This window comes from Diospyros lotus, chromosome 4 (assembly GCF_014633365.1).
Source record: "Diospyros lotus cultivar Yz01 chromosome 4, ASM1463336v1, whole genome shotgun sequence".
In the NCBI taxonomy this organism is placed as follows: domain Eukaryota; kingdom Viridiplantae; phylum Streptophyta; class Magnoliopsida; order Ericales; family Ebenaceae; genus Diospyros; species Diospyros lotus.
In genome coordinates, this window is record NC_068341.1 from 12994332 (window position 1) to 13016433 (window position 22102).

A 22102-nucleotide genomic window follows, 5' to 3' on the forward strand; every position below is an offset into this window, starting at 1 on the left:
TCCCACGGTCACGGTCATTTTCTTTCCAACCAAACAGCCCCTTTTCCCAGCAGAAGCCAATCAACCAACCACCCCGCCCCGCCACACCACACCACGCGCTCTCTCTCTCTCTCTCTCTCTGTCGAAATCTAGGGTTAGGTTTTGGGCACAGTTGGAGCGAATTCTGAGCTTCCATGGCCGTTTCGAGTGCGTTTGCAGGGGCTAAGCTCGAGACTTTCCTCCTCAGCAACCCTGCCGCCGGTGCCGTCGCGTCGACGTCGGCGTCGGCGTCGGCATTGTCCCCGGGTCAAATTCGGGTTCTATGCAAGCCGACTCGCACCAAGCGAGCCCTGGTCCCGAGAGCCGGTTCGACCATTCGATGCGAGGTGGTTGCTCCAGATTCGGCGACGTCGGCGCCTCCTTCACCGAGCCTCTCTGCTCTCGAGCAGCTCAAGACCTCCGCGGCTGACAGTACGTCAACATTTCTCGTACTCAACGTGCGTATTTGTATGTATGTAGAAAAACAATTAGAGATCTGCTGCATTCATGGCGACCGTAAAACGTTGACTACGGATATCGTGTTAACATGGTGATGATTTCGATGCTTTGTGGTTTTATTGATTCTGTAAAGGGTGTTTGTAGAATGCCATGTCAATCTAGCTCATCTTTGTCTTTTCTTGGCCTATTTGCTGATTTTTGGGTCATTCCATTATTTGAGTACATTGGAAACTTTCTACAAGCCCAAGTGAAAATGGATTATTTATAAGAAAAGGAATAGCCAAAGTGATGTCTGATCACTGATTGCCTCGGTGTGATTACCTCGATGTCATCTCTTGGAGTAATTAATATTGGTGGACAAATTTTGTTATAATGCTGAATTGACAAATTGGTGAATCCAGCTAATCCAGGAAAATCTTTAAATTCAAATAATTAAATCCTCGAATTACATTGAATTCAGTTGAGTTTTGTGTATAAACTTTTGTGGTTATGTGATGAAAAAGGACTGTTGTTAACTGACAAGAATTTTGCTGAATCATTACAGATATTGTTGTCTGTTTACAAAGGTTGATGCATAGGAGAAACTAAGAGTTAAGTGTATTTATTTCTATCTCAATATGTGCACACTTTGTAGACCTCATGCTTTCAAAGTATTCCTTTGCTGCCAAAGATTTTAATCTTTTGATGGTGAAACTTTGCTCATTTTCATGTGTGAAAAATTAAATTTTCCATTTAGGTTGAGTAGCCTCCTTCACGGTGGTGTAGTTATGGCCATAGAGTTACCATATCTTTTATTAGGCAAACCTACTAATTTTTGAACTTTCTCATCATTTGGAATATGTTTTATATGTCAACTAGCTAATCAACATGAATAATTAACGCAAATGTATCTAATACAATTGTTCCTTACTAGATTGACTGCATACGTGCATAGCAATTTCATAACTTGATACTTGTCCTTGTTTCTTTCTTTCTTTTTTGCTTGTTAATGCTTGTCCTGTTTCAATTGGCATATTCTGTACACCATGTACATCTATTTTCCACTTCTTGGGTATTCTGTGGTAAAGAAGTTCTATCTAGCAACTTAAGCTGGAGGGAGATTGTTTTCTGACATTTGTCAGACTGATTGTGTAAATTGTTTTGCGTGTTTTTGCCTTTCTAGCTCCTTGTGTTTTAATGATGTTAGTACCTTTACTTTATTATAGCGTTGTCATTTTGTTTTGTGCTATTATATCTCACAAATTTTAAGTTTGTGAGGACCTTAATTGATTTGCTAATTTTTAGGTGCCTTTTATACCTCTGCCTCTGCATGAAATGCTTGTCATCTTCATAATGTTGCCCACTTGGATACTTTTGACACATTAATGACGAATCATGGTTTTTGTTTCCACTAATTACTAAACCTTGTTTTAGTTTTGACATAAGGAATTTTTTTTTCCCTTTCTGGGCAAGATTGACAGGTCGCCTTTTCTCATTTTGACAAAATTTTATGTCTAATCTGTTCAGGATATACTAAGGAAAGGAGCAGTATTGTAGTAATTGGGCTCAGTGTCCATACTGCTCCTGTTGAAATGCGTGAAAAACTTGCCATTCCTGAAGCAGAGTGGCCTCGGGCTATAGCAGAGTTGTGTGGTTTAAATCATATCGAGGAAGCTGCTGTCCTGAGTACTTGCAACAGGATGGAGATATATGTTGTGGCACTATCTCAACATCGTGGTGTAAAAGAAGTGACTGAATGGATGTCAAAGGTACTCCTTTTATAATTATTTTTCATTTCATCTCATCTTCTTTTTAAAATCTACCTTTTAGCTTCTTCTGTTCATTCAAATTGTTTTATATTTGACAAAAATCCTTTTTGTGAAATAAATGTTTAAAAATATGTGAGATAAGGTCCGATTGTTTATCAGCATGTTGCATCGTGCTGAGACTGACCAGAATATACAGTACACATGAATTGACACGTGGAGTTTTTAAATTATGGAAAGACTTTGTTATCATATATCTAAATCCAGCAACTGTTTTTTCTCCTTTCTTCCAGTGTAAGATTTTACTAAAAAAATTTAATCCTCTCACGTTCCTGCCTGATCTCTTTGTGATTTTTGCATGCAATCATAAATGAGCTTTTCTATTAATTTGAGCATAAAAAAATTGCCGTTATAAAGTAAATGCCATTTATCATTTTTATGACATTTAGCTTTTTCTTCCTTGTAGACAAGCGGAATTCCTGTTTCAGAGATTTGTCAGCACCGGTTTTTGCTGTATAACAAAGATGCTACACAACACCTATTTGAAGTATCAGCAGGACTGGACTCCCTTGTCTTAGGAGAAGGTCAAATCCTAGCTCAAGTCAAACAAGTTGTGAAAGTTGGGCAAGGGGTCAGTGGCTTTGGCAGGAACATCAGCGGGCTATTCAAGCATGCAATCACTGTTGGAAAACGAGTTCGAACTGAGACAAACATTGCAGCAGGGGCAGTTTCTGTTAGCTCAGCTGCTGTTGAGTTGGCATTAATGAAGCTTCCAGAATCCTGTCATAACACAGCTAGGATGTTGGTCATTGGAGCTGGTAAGATGGGGAAGCTTGTGATCAAACACTTGGTAGCAAAAGGTTGCACCAAGATGGTGGCAGTGAACAGATCTGAGGAGAGAGTAGCTGCCATCCGTGATGAGTTGAAAGATATTGAGATAATCTACAAACCCCTTTCTGAAATGCTAAACTGTGCTGCTGAAGCAGATGTAATTTTTACAAGCACTGCATCAGAAACCCCATTATTTTTGAAAGAGCATGTAATTGATCTCCCACCCGTTGGTCAGGAAGTTGGGGGTTTGAGGCTTTTTGTTGACATCTCTGTTCCTAGAAACGTGGGTTCATGTATCACAGGTCTTCAGACCACAAGGGTTTATAATGTTGATGACCTGAAGGAGGTTGTGGCTGCTAATAAAGAGGATAGACTTCGGAAAGCTATGGAAGCCCAGGCAATTATTGCTGAGGAATCAAAACAATTCGAAGCTTGGAGGGATTCACTGGAAACTGTTCCCACTATCAAGAAGTTGAGAGCCTATGCTGAAAGAATCAGAGTTGCAGAGCTAGAAAAATGCTTGTCCAAGATGGGTGATGATATCTCAAAGAAAACAAGGAGGGCTGTTGATGACCTTAGCAGGGGTATAGTCAACAAACTACTCCATGGTCCAATGCAGCATCTGAGATGTGATGGGAGTGACAGCCGGACTCTTAGCGAGACCCTTGAGAACATGCATGCGCTAAACAGAATGTTCAGTCTCGAGACAGAAATATCAGTCTTGGAACAGAAGATTCGGGCGAAGGTGGAGCAAAACCAGAAGTAAATTTTTATGTTATTTTTCTTTCAGCACTTGTCGCTCCCTTGGATCTGAATAAGAGGAAAGATTCCTTACGTTGTCGCAAAGGTGTCTGGTTGTAAATTTTAATAGATAAACACTATTAGGTTCCTGTGTGAGTCTTCGCAATTCATTTATTGGTGGTCAACACCTCTAATTTGGGGTTCCGTCTTGTGTCTTTAGTTTGTCTTCAAGTGGCCCCTCGGATTTGTAGGATACAGATGAGGCTTAATACATGTTATGAATGATTCGCCCCAAGTCTGTCTCTGAAATACTTCTGACCTCGTAACTTGTTTACTGTTGAATGTCAATTCTGAGGTTGGTTTTTGTTTAGCATACCATTGCATAATGAGGTTGGTTTTATTTTTAAAGCAATAATTTCAGTCGTTTCTAAGGCTGTATTTTGCAGGTTTCTTGACAACTTGTTACAGGGGCTTGGTTTAGATCGGCATGATTCTATTTGAATGATGAGGCATCCAGTTGAGGTAGCTGTAATTTTGTTTTCGCCATGGCTATCTTGTTTTTGACATGAATTTTGATTCAAACTGCCAATTGAATTCAACACTCTACTTAATATACTACAACTCCTCTGAGGTCCAACTGTATAGGTCGCCCTGTCCTATGAAGAATCCTGAAATATTTTGATCTGTATATATGAAAATATTGAAACGAATGGATATTCACTGGTTCTTTTGAGGCAAGAGTTGTTTTTGTTTTCATTCTTGTTCTCTTTTGACCTAGGAATAAGTAAATAATAACATATTAAATCTTAATTTTTTGTATGTCAATCATAATCTATATTATGGCATTACAAGGATTGGAGGAATTCTTGGCATTTCTTAAATGCCGGGAAAGACCCCTTGAACAAACAACATTCCTGGGGGTTATGTTTCGGCACTTACACAAAGCCCCGGGAAAAGTCGATGCTCAGAATAATAATTCTCAGCGTTTTTGAAAGCTGGGAATAATTTTCAGCGTTCATTTACTAATTAATTGTGTTTTTGTTAATTCGGTAGGGCATTTAGGAAAATGCCACTAGATGAGAAAAATGTCACTTTTAAAGCTATTCCTATGGTTTATAAACACCGAAAAACTCCAACACAAGCGCCATGAATCCAGCAAATCCACATTTCCGTCGCTGAAAATAGTGGCAACTTTTTTTCTGTAGCTATTACTAGTGACGAAAATTTCTTTTGACACTGTTATTGAAGTAGCAACGAAAATTTTCAATTACTAATAATTGTATTAGTGATGAAAAAATACTGTCACAAATTTTGGTGACAAAATTTATTTCCATCACTAAAACTATAGAGATGGATGACATTTCTGTCTTTAATTCTCATATTTGTCTAATGGGACAAAAACATGATCCCAAAATATCCAATTCAAAACTTGTTAATAAGCCAAATAAAGTATTCACAATACCAAACTCTAATCACACTATGCTAACAAGCAGTGGCGGAGCCAGCCTATGGGCAGGGGGGGCTGAAGCCCCCCCAATTTTTTTAAAAAATATATTTGATAGCTTAAAAAATTATTAATTTTTTTCTAAGCCCCCCCTTCTCCCCACCCGGCCAGCCCAAGCCCAAACCAACTGGACATCCTTTTCTTTTAAACAAGTTGGCCTTATTTTAAAAGAAGCCCAGCCCATCTTATAATAATATAACATATCTAGGGCTCCCAGCATCAATTTTCTTGGCTCCTTCACGCACACAATCCTTCTTGTCTTTCCTGTTACAGCGCCTCTCTCTCTAGTTCATTCTCTTCCAAAATTCTGTAAATCAAAATCTAACCATTTGATCTTGAAGTTGACTGTATTATCACCGTAAAAGCAGCCCTGATTTACAAGAAGGTATGTTTTTTAGTTTTATTAGCCTTATTTTCAGTATATAATATAGAATCTATTATAGATCTATGATATATATACGTATATACGCATTGGTTGGGTTTGACCGAAACTTCAAGCTTAGATCTATAGAGATTCAACTGTTAGATCTTGCTGGTTTTATTTTCAGTATTTTTTTTTTCAATTATGGCCGAAAATTAAAAATCAAATTTATGAAAATCCAATCGTTAAATCTATCCCATTTTCTTTTGTATATTAACCTCCTTGACTTGGCGTTTCTAATGGTAGGCTCCGATCGTGTTGTGGAAATCTCTAAACGGTGGCACCGATTGTGGCTGGTATAGGCTATTTTAGAGAATTTCAAAGCTTACATAACACTGTGAGTTATCTTGGCTAAGCTTGAGATTATAATTATTAATTGTGATTGAATATTTGAATAAATTAAATTTTCTTGACTGGATTGTTAATTGTAATTGAATGTTTGAATTACTTTGTCTAGGATTTTGTTAATTGTAATTTATTAATTGTGTGATATACAGGTCTATTAAAATGCAAAAACGAAATATTTTTGAATACTTCACTAAGAAAACTAGTGATCAATCATCAACTAACCCAAATGGTCCCTGCAATGCTCTGAGTTCAAGTTCTATATCACCATCCAAAGCCAAAAGATCCAAGCTTATAGATGAATGTACTATTGAACCATTTGAAAGTAAGGCCTCATATTATGAACGTGATCCTGGAAAGCGAATCCCAATATCCCAATATCCATTAGAAAAACAAGATGAGGTTCGGAGAGCATATATCAATATGGGACCGTGTCAACCTATTTATGAGTATCCTTATGTAAAATTTGGGGCTCAAAATCGTCGATTTCAATCCACTTGGTTCACAAAACATCCATGGCTTGAGTTTTCTGTGGAGAAAGAAAGTGCATTTTGTTTTCCGTGTTATCTATTTGAAAGTAATGCATCACAACCTGAAGCATTTACAGTCAAGGGGTCAAAAAATTGGAAGAGAGTTAATTGTAAAGATTGCCCGTTCAAAAAACATGAAGGAGATGGTAATTCACTACATGACATTGCTATGGAAAAATGGGAAAACTTGAGAAATCCAAATCAATATATTGAGAGAAGGATACATCAACAGACTGAAAAAGAAAAGAAACAGAACCGTTTGCTTGTAATGACTTCCATAGAGAGTGTGAAGTGGTTAGCATTGCAAGGTTGTGCATTTAGAGGTCATGATGAGTCTACTGAGTCTACTAATCGTGGGAATTTTATTGAATTAATCAAATTGCACGGAAGAGCAAATAAAGAAATTGATGATGTTGTTCTAGAAAATGCAGCTAAAAATGCTAAGTACACATCACCGGGTATACAGAAAGAGATATTAAAAATTATTGCTGATTGTGTGCGACATAAAATTCGTGAAGAAATTGGAGATGCTAAATTTTGCATTCTTGTTGATGAAGTAGTTGATGAATCACATAATGAACAAATGGCTATTATTTTGAGATATGTTGATAGTGATGGATTTGTTAGAGAATGATTTTTTGAGGTTGTGAGTGTTAAAGATACAAATGCTTTGACTTTGAAAAAAAAGATATGTGTTGTATTAAGGCAATACAATCTTTTGATTACAAATTTATGAGGTCAGGGGTATGATGGTGCTAGCAACATGCGAGGGGAATGGAACGGACTACAAGCATTATTTCTTAGAGAATGTCCATCTGCTTATTATGTTCATTGCTTTGCTCATCGACTACAATTAGCTTTAGTTGCAGTAGCTAAGGATGTACATGATGTGTGGCTATTTTTTCAATCATTAAGTTCTATTGTCAATTTCATTAGTGCTTCTGCTAAGCGCCATTCTCAATTAAAATCAATTCGAGAGAATGAAATTGATAATTTAATAGCAGCAGGAGAAGTTCCAACTGGTACTGGGGCTAATCAGGTTTGTACTTTGCAGCGTGCTGGAGCTACTCGTTGGAGTTCACATTTTGCCTCTGTTAAAAGATTTATTGAGATGTTTGGTTCTACTTGTACACTTTTTGAAAATCTTATTAATGAGGGGTCGAACAATAGTATACGTGGAGAGGCTAAAGGTGCTTTGAAAGTTATGAAAACATTTGATTTTGCATTTATCTTATTGTTGATGCATGAAATGTTAGAAAAATCTGATATTTTGTGTCAAGCATTGCAAATGAAAGATCAAGACATTTTGAATGCAATGCATTTTGTCTCAAGTACAAAGCTTCTTCTTCAAGAGATGCGTGATGATCGGTGGGAAAGTTTTATATGGTATGTGGTTGAATTTTGTAGAAGTAATGATATTGATGTGCCTGAATTAACTGATCGTTATATGGATGGTACAAGACGTTCTTGTCAACAGAAAAATAATATTACAGTGGAAGACTACTATCACTTTCAGATATTCAATGCTGTAATAGATTTTCAGTTGATGGAGTTGAATAATAGATTTATGGAGAAAACAACAGAACTTCTTAAGCTATGCGAGGCTTTAAATCCTACAGATGGTTTCAAATCATTCTCTATAGATGCTATTTGTGGTCTAGTCGAGGAATTTTATCCTTTGGATTTTAATAAAGAAGAGATACCAGATTTGAAAAGACAGTTGGATCACTACAAGTTTGATGTAATTCGGAATCCGCAATTTCAGAATCTTAATTCTCTTCCTCAATTATGTCGGATGTTGGTTGAAACGAAGAAATCACAACATTATTTCTTGATCGATAGGTTAATTCGTCTAGTGTTAACTCTTCCAGTTTCTATAGCAACAACAGAACGAGCTTTTTCAGGGATGAAACTAATCAAAACATCACTTCGCAACAAAATGGAGAATGAATTTCTAGCAAACACCATGATTATCTACATTGAAAGAGAGATTGCTTTTGGTATTGATACAAAGATACTCATTGACAAATTTGATCTTTTAGGGAATCGCAGGTTGCGGCTTAAGTAATTTTACAAGGTATTTATATTGCACATTTTTTGTATTTTTGTTGTTTTTTGCCTTCTCCTTTTAAGTTAATGAATTATATTCAATATGATGTAAAACTCTCCTTTTAAGTTAATGAATTATATTCAATATGCATGTAAAGCTAATTAGATTCTCATTTTTATCGTTGTATTTTTCTCTTATTGGTGAAACTTATGGCTGGAAAAAAAAATTTGAAGCCCCCCCAAATAAAAAATCCTAGCTCCGCCCCTGCTAACAAGTTAAATAAAGTATTCACAATACCAAACTCCAATCACACTAATAATTACACAAATTACTACAATGACACAAGATTATCAATTAAATAAAATATGATCACAAGTATTTAAATTACACAACAAATATTGATAATCAAGAGTCATCATCAAACTCATCATCATATATGTCGTCAGTTGAGTCATGATGAGTTGAATTGCTTGGGTTAGATGGAGCGACTAGCTAACCTGGAACCATTGAAGGGTGGAAGCTGGTGAAGGATGACTTGGGGGTATTTGGTTGATCCCCAAGTGTTGGAAGAGGAGTTGTATCATCTCTCGTTGGAATTGTATTATCCCTTGTTAGGCACGTATCATCTTTTGTTATGATTAGATCTCTATCAACAAGTTAGAGATTGTCTGGTGCATAATCTCCATCTCATTTGGTTTGGAGTCATTGTTGTACTAGATGAAAGCGTCAAATAATACTCCGAAAATGCTGTTTTGAGAATAAAAATGCGTCTTTTATTGTTTCGTCCTTCAACCATGTTCAAAAATATGTCATTGTATGAGGTACCTAACAACTAACCCAAACAACTCCCTTTTGTAGATGCTTGTGATAAGTTTTTCTCACTTCGTCGCCTATTAAAATCATCCTAAAACAAGAAATTTAAATGCAAGTAACTTATGTGACTAATGAAATTGAATTTTACATTACAATGACAATACAAATATTAAATTTTATTAAAAAATTAGTACTTATAACAACAGATATAACTTTTGAAGAGACCCAATCATTTTTCTCCCTTTATAGTGTTATATTTGTGTAAAAATTTTGAAACTGGTTGGTTCCCTATTTAACTAATTTCTTTACACAAGATAAGAGATGCGCATTATTTTAATAGAGTTAGATATAAAGTTTTGTTATGAGATGTAACTGAATTTAATACAATAATTTATTTACTAATGATATGTAAATAGAACTTACCAATCTTTCATGTGCTTAGTCGCCAATATTCTGCCACCGGTGTGTAGTGAGAAATCTTTTTCAAAACGTCTATTTTGGACATTTTTAAACTCTTTTCCACCCAGTCCAAGTCTTGCCATTTTTCCTCTAGAATTCTCCAGATATTATCAAGAATTCATTCTCTTCTATTATGTCCATCCTTTATTTTTTTCATTACATTCTTCAGTGACTTTGAGCCCTTGGTGTTGAAATGTTTTCTCATTTCATGCTCATCATGTGATGACCATTTGTATTTTTTCTACACGTATGTGAGAACATTTTAACCAATCGTGAAGAGTTAACATTTTATATAAAAAATATTATTACTCAATTAATATTACTCTTTAACCTTAAACTCTTTAAATCATATATCTTTCACAACAACATCCACCTAGCCCCATGTTCTCCAAACGCCATTGAACTTGGACTTTAATATGCTGGAGATATAAGTCGATGGTCCTTTAGTTGGCTCAAAATTATAATTAATAAAAAAAAATGGTAAGACCAATATATATACATACTTATATATATATATTTTAAATAACCCTATAATATAGATAGGATTTGAGTTGTAAAAACTCACTCTAATCTAGCGATAGGTTGTATCTATATTAAGGTCCGTAGAATCCACCTTTTTAGCTAGAGGTGGATGAGACGACTTTGTGATTGTAGAAGTCAACGGAGTCATAGAGATTGGATTGGAGTAAAAGATGATTGTGTAGCAGGAATACTAGGTTATGGAGAGAGTGATGAAGTATTGGGGGTCGTAGTAATGCGTGGGTTGTGTAGACCTCAGCCTCTTTCTTGACCCCTATCTGACTTGTAGCTTGATCATCTGCCATCCATATAGAATGAAAACATGCACATAATACACTAAATAAACCTTAAATTAAATTAGACTTCGTGTTATAAATAAAATACAGTCATATGATACATTTATATAATACATAAAATAGCCTAACTAAACCCTGTGCCAGTAAATTCTTCTTCATTAACATTGGACAGAGTGGACAAGTTCTTTTCTGATTTTTCTAAGTTTGTTTGAATGAAATAAGTGCTATCCACTTTCGTTGCATCGTCTCTCTCTACAATATGGTCTAGAACCTCAAGAGATATTATTAGCTGCAACTGGGGTGACTCATCATTTTAGTATGGTTATTTTGTTTCATCGTTTGATGCATACGGAATATCAATTATATTTCGGGCTTTTGTCTTGATAACACATAACCATTCTTGATAGCCTTTAGGATATGATGTGTAATAAACTTGTTCTACTTATTTTGCAAGTATAAATGGATCATATGACCTATCTCACCAATTTGCTTTGATATATAAATCCCATAATTTTTATTAATCTTTATTCCTTGATTAAGAGTTGGATCAAACCATACATTTGAATAAAACTAATTTCTTTATAAGCCATCCAGTATACTCCAATTCTACAACATTATGTAATATTTCGTAAAAATCATTCTCTGATTACTCACAGTCAAAACCTCGAACACGCACACCATAATTAAAAATAGATTTGCTCTTACTACAATCTTTTGTATAAAACTTATAACCATTCACAGAGTACATAGATAATGTCTCAACCCTATTTAAAGGCCCCCATGCCAAAATCCTTAGAAGAAGGTCTTCAATCTTATATTTTGGGTTGAGAACCTAGTATCATAAAATACTTGTTAATTACATCTACCTATTGAAACAAAGAGAAATAGAAACATATGAGAATAATGCAACTTACATATTCTTTAAACAAAAAGGTGAAGTTTGTTGCAATGCTGTTGTCAAGTTACGCATCAGAACTGTTAGGCATAAATTCGCACAACATATTTGTGTACATATTACAATAGAAAATATATTATCACTCATTTTTAGATTTTTTAGATGACATATATATATCACTAGTGAATTGACACCTTGAAAAATAACTTACTCAAGAAATGGTTGAGTCTCAGGACAATTTAAAAGAATATGTAGTTTTGCAACTTCTAATTCTTTATTATCTAATTGACTTTTGATGCATTTCTCATATGCAGGGGCGGACCTAGGAATTTTTACTCAGAGGACCTTCAAATTTTTTTTCCAATCGTGAGCTTCACTGATAATTTTTTTTTTCAATCACAAAAGTTAAGGACAAAACTATGATTTTAACAGAATCTAGAAAAGAAAAGAAGAAGGTGGGGGAGATGGGCTGGTAGGGGAGAGGGGGCTTGGGATTAGGCTGGATTTAGGGGGCTTAGAATAAAAAATATTTTTTTTCTAATATACAAAATCCATTTTTAAAAAAAAATTGGGGGGGCTGAAGTCCACCCTGCCCACCCTTGCATCCGCACTTGCCTATATGGACGACTTGGATTATTAAAAATTGACACAGGTGGATTAGACGAATTACCTTTACCTCCATCATCATTACTTGGTACTCTTATTCTTTTGCATGGAATGTCTGGTGGATAAATATAGGACACAAAGATAGACGTCTCCTCGACTAGATAAGTTTCATAAATAGAATCTTCTATTCGAGCCTTATTTTTAACCTTATTTTTTAGAGTACGTAAGGACCTATATAATAAAATTAAATGTAATACTTGAAACCAAATGAGAGACTACAATTGAAATAATATATATATATATATATATTCAACATAAACCTTTTGAATGGATACATCCATCAATATTGAATTGGTCCACCAACCCTTGTTTCATACAATAAGTGAATGGGAAGGTTCTCCATTGAGGCAAAGAAGCTAGGGGGAATATTTGTTCCAATTTACACAAAATGAGAGGAATGTTTGTTTCCATAATCGACAATTGCTCATCTCTCAACGATTTTAAACACAATTCTTTGCAAAATTGGCTTAGTTTAGTAAGTGTATTCCAGAAGGGCTTTGGCAACTCTTTAAATGCTATTGGGAGCAACCGTTGCATGAATACATGACAATCTTGACTTTTCATACCATGCAACTTTGCTTCCCTCATGTTGGCACACCTCGCTAAATTGGAAACATATTCATCAGGTAAGCTAAGTTGTTTACCCTATTCACAAACGATCAATCTTTGTTGCTTACTCAATGTGTATTTTGCTTTGGGTTTGATTAGCCTACCACCTCATATATCTTAAAGAAGTAATTCTTTTCATCTGCAATACTTGACTAAGTCCATTCTAAGATTTGTTGTGTCTTTTGTCTTACCCTTGATGTCCAAAATTGTGTTGAGTAATGCAACAAATATATTCCTCTCAATGTGCATCACATCAGCATTATATGGCAACATATGTGTTTTCTAATATGCCAACTCTCGAAATATATATAGTTCACTTTGTCCAATTGTGATCAACCCTATATCTAGGTGGATGTGCTCCTTAAGACTCAAAGATTGTAGGTACACGTTTGACCCTTTGCCACATTTCTTTACCATTCAACCGACGATGAGGCAATGTGAATTCAATACAATTTCTTTTAAATAATCTCCTGTTATGTCTGTAAGGATGATCCATGGGAAAAAATTATCGATGATAATAAAAAAATGAAACTTTCCTTTTATGTTTGAGTGTGAAAGCCTTTAATCGCTCTATACAATATGGGAAAACAAGTTTCCTAGTAGTCATCCAACCACACAAAATCCCATAAACAAGAAAATCATTCACAGTCCACATCAAAGTTTCCCTTATCATAAATTTTTATCTTAAAGACACGATCATAAATTAGAACACCTTCATTCCACAACAATTTTAAGTCATCGATTGGTGGTCACAAATACACATCAATCTTACTTTTGGAATTGGATGGATTATGAATAATGATGGTCAAGAACATTACTTCTCATTTCATACATATCCAAGGAGAAAGATTGTAAGGAGTGATGATCAAAGGCTAACAAAATTAAGTGTGCCCAAATATCCCAAAATGAAAAAACCCCAATAGCACATAATCATAATCTCACATTTCGGGGGTCAACTGCAAAATCAGGATAGGTTTCATAAAATGTTTCCACACCTCTCCGTTTGATGGATGAGATAAAACACCAGGCTTTCTTGGGTTCTCACGATACCATCTCATGAATAAAGTCTTTGTAGCTTGGGCATAAGTACAGAAATAAATGAATGGTTGGCCGTGAACTCACAACACATGTTATAGCCATGAATGGGTTGTATTAATTCATATGAAAATTGAAACAATTATCAAAGTGGGACCAATTAATTAATCAAAATAAACGCTTTACTAGCTAGCTAGGCCAACATTGGGAGGGTTCAATTAATCCAAACACTTGTTTCTACAACTTGAGGATTCTTAATAATAAAATCCAAGGCAAGAGATTGTACAAAAGTGAAGTTAGAACCCCAAAACATTTAGACACACAATTAGATGAATGCACTTTAGTTTAAAATAAATTCATAAAATTGAAAGGGAAAAAACTTGCACTGCTTGTGCATCCAATTTTTGCAAATGATGCATACATATATTCCAATTGTAAAATATATAATAAGGAATTTCACCATTCTAATTGCAGACACATATATACTTAACGTATATATAGCCTCTAGTCTACTAAAACAAAAACCATATCCCAAACAAATAGCAACAAAAGGACACATCAAAATTAGTTACAACATCAAATGCATATTTTTTATTAGGTCTATCACAAATGATGTTATAGGAAAAAAGAAAAAAAAAAAACACATGGATAGTGATGGACACATACAGATTTTGATAACAGTGGTAGCGAACTTTGACAACTGTGACGGTGGCGGACGACGATGTAGCAAGTGGCAGTGGTAATGACTATAGTGACGGAGGTGGTTTGCATGAGCGATGATGACGACAATAGAGGCGATCTGCTCGAGTAACAGTGACAGCGATAGAGGCGGTCTGGCAGTCGACGGTAACAAATGACGGAAGTAGTCCGTGCGAGCAATGGCAACGGCGATGGAGGCAGTCTGTGCGAGCAACGACGATAGAAGTGATCTTCAAAAGCTAACAACGGTTAGTCGCTGGGCAAGGTCGATCGATGCAGGTGGCATGCTAAGGTTTCGTGTGAAGCAAATGAGGGAGAAGTGAAAGATAATCACACATTGTGAAAACTGCCAACATTTGGTGGATCTTTACAAGGGTATATAGATTTTTAAACTTTTTCAAATTCAAAAACAAAGGATAGCGAAAGCAAAACAAACCCTTGTAAGACTCGGTATCAAATATCTATATGCATGTACTTAAACAAAAACCATCCATAGGCTGTTTAGAAAATATACCTCAATGGATGAAGTTTTGTCGCTTGTTCGATGCACCTTAAAACCGAGCTCCCAGCTTCCCTCAAGCTATCTCAAGCTGCTCCCAAACCTGCAAACTCTGGGTGACCACCCGTGTAATACCCGGTATTACATAGTATTAAAAATAAATAATTTTTGGATTATTTTGTTAGGACCCCGGGTGGTCTGGAAAGCCCAAGGGTCAATCCCGATAAATTAATTAATGAAATTGTCGAATCGGCGGCTGGGAGTGTCTCGGGACTTGAATGTCCAGGGAAGAGGGCAAGGGATTGGTGAGCGTCTCGAGATGATGATAGTGACGCTGTTGACGGTCCGACCGAGAATAATTTTCGGAATAATTTCGGTATAAGCCCAAATGGGTGTCAGACCGAATGGCTGCAGGGGACCTCTGGGAAGCTAAGGGGACCCTAGGGGTGGTCCGATTTTGAGAATAAGGCAACCCTTAAGTGTTTTCGGGTCGAATTGAGGTCCCACGTAGGTGCAGGGACGAAATCGACATTATTGAGCAACCGCCGATAATTAATTTTGAGAAATCAAGTTGTTGTGTGTCTTTGATGTAATTAAATTAGGCTTGGAGGGCCCGAATGATATTATTAAAAATTCCTAAGTTGAATTAAGGGTTCTCAAGTGCAATTATTGAGAAATTAGGGGGATTAAGTGTGTAATTAATTTATATGTGTATATATATATATAAGCGTGGGTATATATATATGCAGAGTCGCGCTTGCTTGCATTTCAAAATTTTGAATTCAAAGAGCAGAGAAGGAGAAGAAGAGTGATAGCCGAGTGCAAGAGAGGGAGAGAGATTGCAAGGGATCGAGAGAGAGCTCACGGGAGAGAGTGAGAGAGAAAGCTTGAAGACAATCGGCCATGGCAGCGGCTGCCATGGCCGACGCTTGAAGCAGCGGCAGTGGCCGAGGTAGAGGCAGCCATGGCATGCTCGGCATCGGGCGGGGTTGCGAGTAGGAAGCTGGTGGCCGTGATGTCGTGGAAGTGGCGGCCAAAGGCAGCTACGGACTGATGCGCGCAGCAGCAACCGGCCATGGCAGCGCGCAGGGTGCGCGCGCTGTTGCGTGCAGCGATGGCTTGTGGCTGCGGCGACCAGCTGGTGCAGCGAGGCCGGCGAAGATGGCGCGGGAAGCATCGGCGGCTGGTGAAGCTGGGAGGCTGGTAGCTGTGCGGCCGTGAACAAGGAAGGAGAAGTATGCGCAGGTCGGCCGCGCAAGGAAGATGGTGAATAGTGCCGCGCGGGAAGAAGAAATCAGGGGAGAAGAAAGAAATAAAAAGAAAAAAAAAGAAAATAAATTCTGAAAAATAAAGGAAAAAGAGAGAAAATGCCATAAAATTCCACAAAAATGGGGGAAGAGTCTGGAAATTATTTTGGGGCTTGAGGAGCCTGTCGGAAGCTCGAAAATGAGATTTTGGGCGCAAATGGCAGCTCGAGAGGCAACGTCAGTGTGGGCATTTTCGAAATTCTCTCCAAATGAGTCGAGGTAATTAAATAAATTCTCTTCAGAATATTTCCTTTATGTGAAATATTAAATTGTGTAGTATTGGTTGGATTAAACCCTATGTTGGGGTTGTTTGAAAAGCTGTTGATGGGTGGTTTATGCCGTGGTTAATGTTGTTTGGATGTAGTGTAGATGAGTGATGTTGCAGTGTAAGCAAGATCGAAGACATTGGTTAATGTCTGATATGGTGAGATTTTTGTGTGATTGGTATTTAGGCTCAATCGGGGAGGCGGTGATCCTAGAAGAGCTCGGAGTTCGGGTTGGCGTTCTCACCGAGGCAGGGATGACGCTTCGAGCCAGGTAAGGGACGGCCCCATGTGGAGGTGGCCTTGCAAGTTGGTAAATGTGTTTGATAATGTTTTTATGTTGCATTGGCATGTAGTGGTTATATCTTGTGTGATGCAAGCTCTAGTGGACCTGTGGCCATAAGGAGGACTAGTGGTGGGGGTTGATAGGTTGATGCCTCAAACCTTAGTGGGTTGTGAGGATGTGTGAGCCTAGCCTCATTTGCATGCATTTGGCATACATAAACATGATTATACTCATATTTACATGCATTGCACCCTTATTGAGTCTTATGACTCATGAGGTTTTACCTCATGTGTAGATGATGTAAGCCCAGATGCAAGCAGGGATGGTACCGAGAGGCTGTTGTGGTAAATAGCTTGTTGCCTGTGACGAGTAGTTATGGAATCTCCTATATTCTTTTATTTGTATTCATGTAATTGAATGTAAACGATATTGAGCACTAGATGTATTTAATTGTTGAAATCATCGTAGTGTGATAAATGATTGTGAGATTGTTCGTGGTATATGGCTTAGTTGGAGAAGCCAAGTTTCGGACCGAGTCCAGATCAGCAAGGTATGTTCTCATAAATCCCCAATACTCAGCGAAGTGTTTGTATGCTAGCTTTGTGCCTGGGTCACCTCTGGCTTGCTATGGGGTGAGCTGAAGGGAGGTGAAGCTCACTCGGGTTTCGAGTCTTGATCAGCTGGATTTTTCTTATTTGAGTTGGGACCGATTCCTGAGTGGAGCGAAGGGAAGGACGAAGACTAGTTCCCACCTAGGGCGTTTCCTGTTGAAACATAGTCCAACCCTTCAGTTGTGGTTGTCGGGTGAGTAATCCGGTCGATTATTTACCTGTGGCGCCCGTAAGTGGGAGCGGATCGTTACAACCCGCCTCCTCAAATGTGGAAGACCTAGTCCGTCCACGCTTGAGCTACGTTGGAACCCTTCGTCGGACCTATGCTAGGATCATCTCGGCAAAGGTGAATAGAAGTTGTGTTGTGGTTCTTTTGGTTTCCTTTTGGTTGTCTCACAACCAAGGATCAACAGTAAATAAAAGGGAGCAAATAAGAGGGAACATTTAACTTTTTGGAGCAAGAAGAAAAAGAAGAAGACTGAAAATCAAATATGAGAAGGAAGAAGGAAGCAAGAGAGAATGGTTGTCGCTTTTCAAAAAGCTCTCAACTGATCTTCTCTTTTCTTTCCTAGCTTCTTCTACACTCTTTTTCTCTTATTTCAATTTCATCATCTCTTTCTTATTTATTATCGATAATAAATGCATGGTAAAAGGCATAATTAAACCATTAGAGCATTTAATGCTTTGATGGAGAAAAGTAACATAAAGTAAAAGCACACATGATTAATCTCGCTCTCAAAACTATCAATCATTTGATGAAACTATTGATTGTTTGTGCTTGCAATTGTTATTTCCAGCTTATTGTATCTAGGCCCCGCTATTAACTCTTAATAGCACCTCTATCACCTCTTAATGGAACTAAGGTCCCTGTTAACTCTTAACTGCATGCCCTATTAACTCTTAATGGTCGCCCAAACATGTTGATCTTTTTGTTAATTCTTAACAACATCCGACATCATTAACACTTAATGATGAAGAACACAATAGCAACAAAAGTTCACTAATCCTGCTCGTTATTCTCTATGTATGTGACTTTCTAGGTTTATAGCCATGTAGCTATCATGACACATCAACTCTTTAATGCCGATCGAACATTTTGATCTACTAAGAAGATCTTTCCATCTTCCCAAAACATCTTGAAAGATCTTGAGTATCCTTTAACCATGACTTAGCATGATCTTAATGACAATGAAGTCTGTATTTTAGATGAACCTATTAAGTCTCTTCGATTACTATGCACTATTATCTTTCCATTGACTAACATCCCAATTGAGTAAAAGTCATGTACTGGTTAAATTCACAAGACTTAGTAACTATTCTAGATCCAGTATGGTGCAATCGAGATGACACATCAGATCTCTTTCTGACATCAGAAACTCTTTTCCGATCATGCGTACCTTGGCTAGGGGTTTTCAACCACAACCAACTAAGACCACATAGGATGTTTACCCTCAACTCTGGAGGACAATGGATCCCATCAACGAGCATCTAACTCCATAAACCACTATATAGAAACCGTATAGAGAGCATCCTTACCTTTCACTCCAGATGGTTTTGCTCAATAACAATTCTCCAACACTAGTGTATAAGAAAACTCTGTCGTTTTCGATTAAAAGATCAAATACACAATCGAGAATCAATAACAAATTATTAATCATTTCAGCCATGTGATCTGTTACAAGCATCATATTCAATATATATTCAACTAACACCTACTCATATGTTTATTATCTACATCTCATGCAATATGACATGTGACTCACTATCCATTATCATTAACATCTCATATTAATCAATGGTAGTAGCCTATGTGCCCATTCATGATTGATAAACCATATTCCCCTTCTAGTAAATCTAAGGATTGGGAATACTTTCAAGAAATTCTGAATTAAAGATTTTTATCACAAATTCTTAACAACTTAAGAATAAAATCTCTACTAAAAAATCTAGAAATTTATTCATAAGGAAAAGAGAAAAGTATAAATGAAGATATAGCCTTTTATTAATTTACAAGATTGTACCATTAGTACCTATTATATATATTAGATATCATATAAATTTAGCATTCAAACACTAACACTAATAAGAAGATATAAGATGTATATATATATATATATATATTATTTCCGTTAGAGAGGGAATTATATCCATCTCTAATTCCCTCTATATTCAAAATAGATGCGAAAACAATCTGTCTCTATTTCTCTTTCTGACAGAAAATTATCAAAATATTAAAAAAATTATAAATAAAAATTACAAAAATTATAATAATTACTCAAAAATAATTGTTTATAGGCTAACTCAAAAATAATTTGAAAAACAAATCAAACACACACACACACACATATAAATAAAGTGGATTAGTTTTTTTAACCATATTAACATCGACTTATTATACTATTAGGCGAAGCGTTAGGACAGATCATGTATGTTAATTTCAAGTTATATTTGTTTTCATATTTTTAAAAGAAAATCAATAACTCTCTTACTTTTAAACTAACATTCAGTTAACCCCTTTTATCTATTTAGGTATACTGTTTAGATATATGCATAGAGTTTCATTCCTTCACTTCATTAACAAAAAGCACCTGTTTTAAATTCCTTCAATAATCAAAAATATCTTCACATGAATTAATGCCATTTATAGAAATAGATTATACTTATAGCAGTTTTTTCTTTGTCTCCATACTCCTTGCTATTATCATTGGAATGGGTATGATTGTGTGACTGTATACTTAATGGTTTTACAAAACATATTTAAAATAAAAAAATCTTCCCATCCATAATCCCTTATGGTTTGGTACTCTAACCGTCCATTCTTAATAATATCTTTAACTTTCATCTAGAAAATTTTTGACAAATTATTAAGTTCATAAAATTGGAAATTATTTGTAATTCTAAACATATTGTTATTAAGTGCAAATTAAACAAAAAATCAAAGGATTGAAACAATTGCAAATACCAAGTTTTATTAATTACTATTTTGTAATTTTCAACATAAATGGAAACAATTGAAAATTTTTATTTTTTAAGTTGAGTCACACTTAAAATAAATGGGAAGTGGTGAAATGGAATAAAAATAAATGGGACGGTTAAATGATTAAATGGGTGGCATAGCCCCATGGCCAGCCGAGCCATGTTAGGGCCCTTGATTCCAGTAAGTTATGGGTTTTAAAAATTTTTTGTCTCTAAATTTGTCACTAAGCCAAAAAAATTAAAATTGAAAAAAATTTGTCTCTGATTCCGTCTCTTACTTAGAGATGACTGTTTTCTGTTTTTAAAAGCTTTTATGCAAATTTGTCTCTATTAGAGAAGAAATTTTTTTTTGTCTCTAAAATTATTATTTTTTTCTTATTAGTAAAAATGCATTTCAATCACATTATGGACACTATAAGTACTTGATGATGCTATTTGAATTAACCAACACACAGATCTCATGAACCAAGTCTTCAAGCCCCGTCATTTTCATAGATGATATCTTGATTTATTCCACCAATGAAGAAGAAAATAAACAATACTTAGAGGATCATGCTACAAATTCTTAGAGAACAAAAACTTTAAGCCAAATTCTCCAAATGTGAACTTTGACTTAACTAGGTAGTTTACTTAGGCCACATTAGAGTGATTGTTTCTATCAAAGGAATGGCAGTAGATCCTACCAAAATAAAAGCCGTGAAGAATTGAAAGCAACCCAAAACCTTCATGAAGATACGAAGCTTTTTGAGATTAGTTGGGTGCTATTGAAGGTTAGGATTCTCTAAGATTCCATTCCGTTGTGCGATCTAGGCAAAAAAGAGTTAAATTTAAATGGAACAAGAAGTGCGAGTAGAGTTTCCAAAAATTCAAAAGGATTGACTGACTTGACTACGCACACATATTAGTTATGTTTTTAGATATATTGGAGGTTACACAATCTACACTGATGCCTTGTAAATAGGCCTTAATTAGATACATCCTAATACAAAACAAAAAGGTAATCTCCTACGAGTCCCAACAATTAAAGAGACGCGACTATTTGGTTAGTTTGCCAAACTCGAGATGATTTTACCTAATTATGTAATTTAACAATTTGCCAAAATCATTACCTTTGCAAGCAAAAAAAAAAAACAAAACAAAAATAGTGGCACTTATTTTATATCACAAACACAAAGAAATCTGGATGTAGAGAAGCTTTGGATATAATTTTTGTATTGATATGACTCTTGAACTCTTGGATGGATTACAAATGAGTTGTGGCTCTTTATATTGATCCCTAACATTAACATGCCTCCCTAAAGCCCAAACCTCTTCATCTTGTCATGCAAGGAGGAAAAACTGGCAAGGTGTGACAGTAGAGTGTTGTGTTTTGAGTCTTTGTGAGCCCTAAAGGCTTCCTCCTAGGTTCTAATTCTTGGTCCACCGCAATGAGAATTTCATGAGTTTTTGATGTGAAAGGGTTAATAATAATGATGCGATTCAAACATAATAGGGAGTTTTGTTAAGGGACACTGACTCATCTGTA

The 22102-nt window shown here is 36.1% G+C and overlaps 2 protein-coding genes across 2 annotated transcripts; both read left to right on the forward strand.

The window, feature by feature from the left end:
* LOC127799553 (glutamyl-tRNA reductase 1, chloroplastic-like) lies at window positions 1–4164 on the forward strand. Its single transcript, XM_052333683.1, has 3 exons — window positions 1–450; window positions 1984–2225; window positions 2689–4164. Exons 1-3 carry the CDS (start codon window positions 174–176, stop codon window positions 3817–3819), a joined length of 1650 nt encoding a protein of 549 aa, XP_052189643.1. The 5' UTR covers window positions 1–173; the 3' UTR covers window positions 3820–4164.
* Window positions 4165–7357: 3193 nt separating this feature from the next.
* Window positions 7358–8662, forward strand: LOC127799671 (uncharacterized). Its single transcript, XM_052333894.1, has one exon. It carries the CDS (start codon window positions 7358–7360, stop codon window positions 8660–8662), a length of 1305 nt encoding a protein of 434 aa, XP_052189854.1.
* Window positions 8663–22102: the final 13440 nt, after the last annotated feature.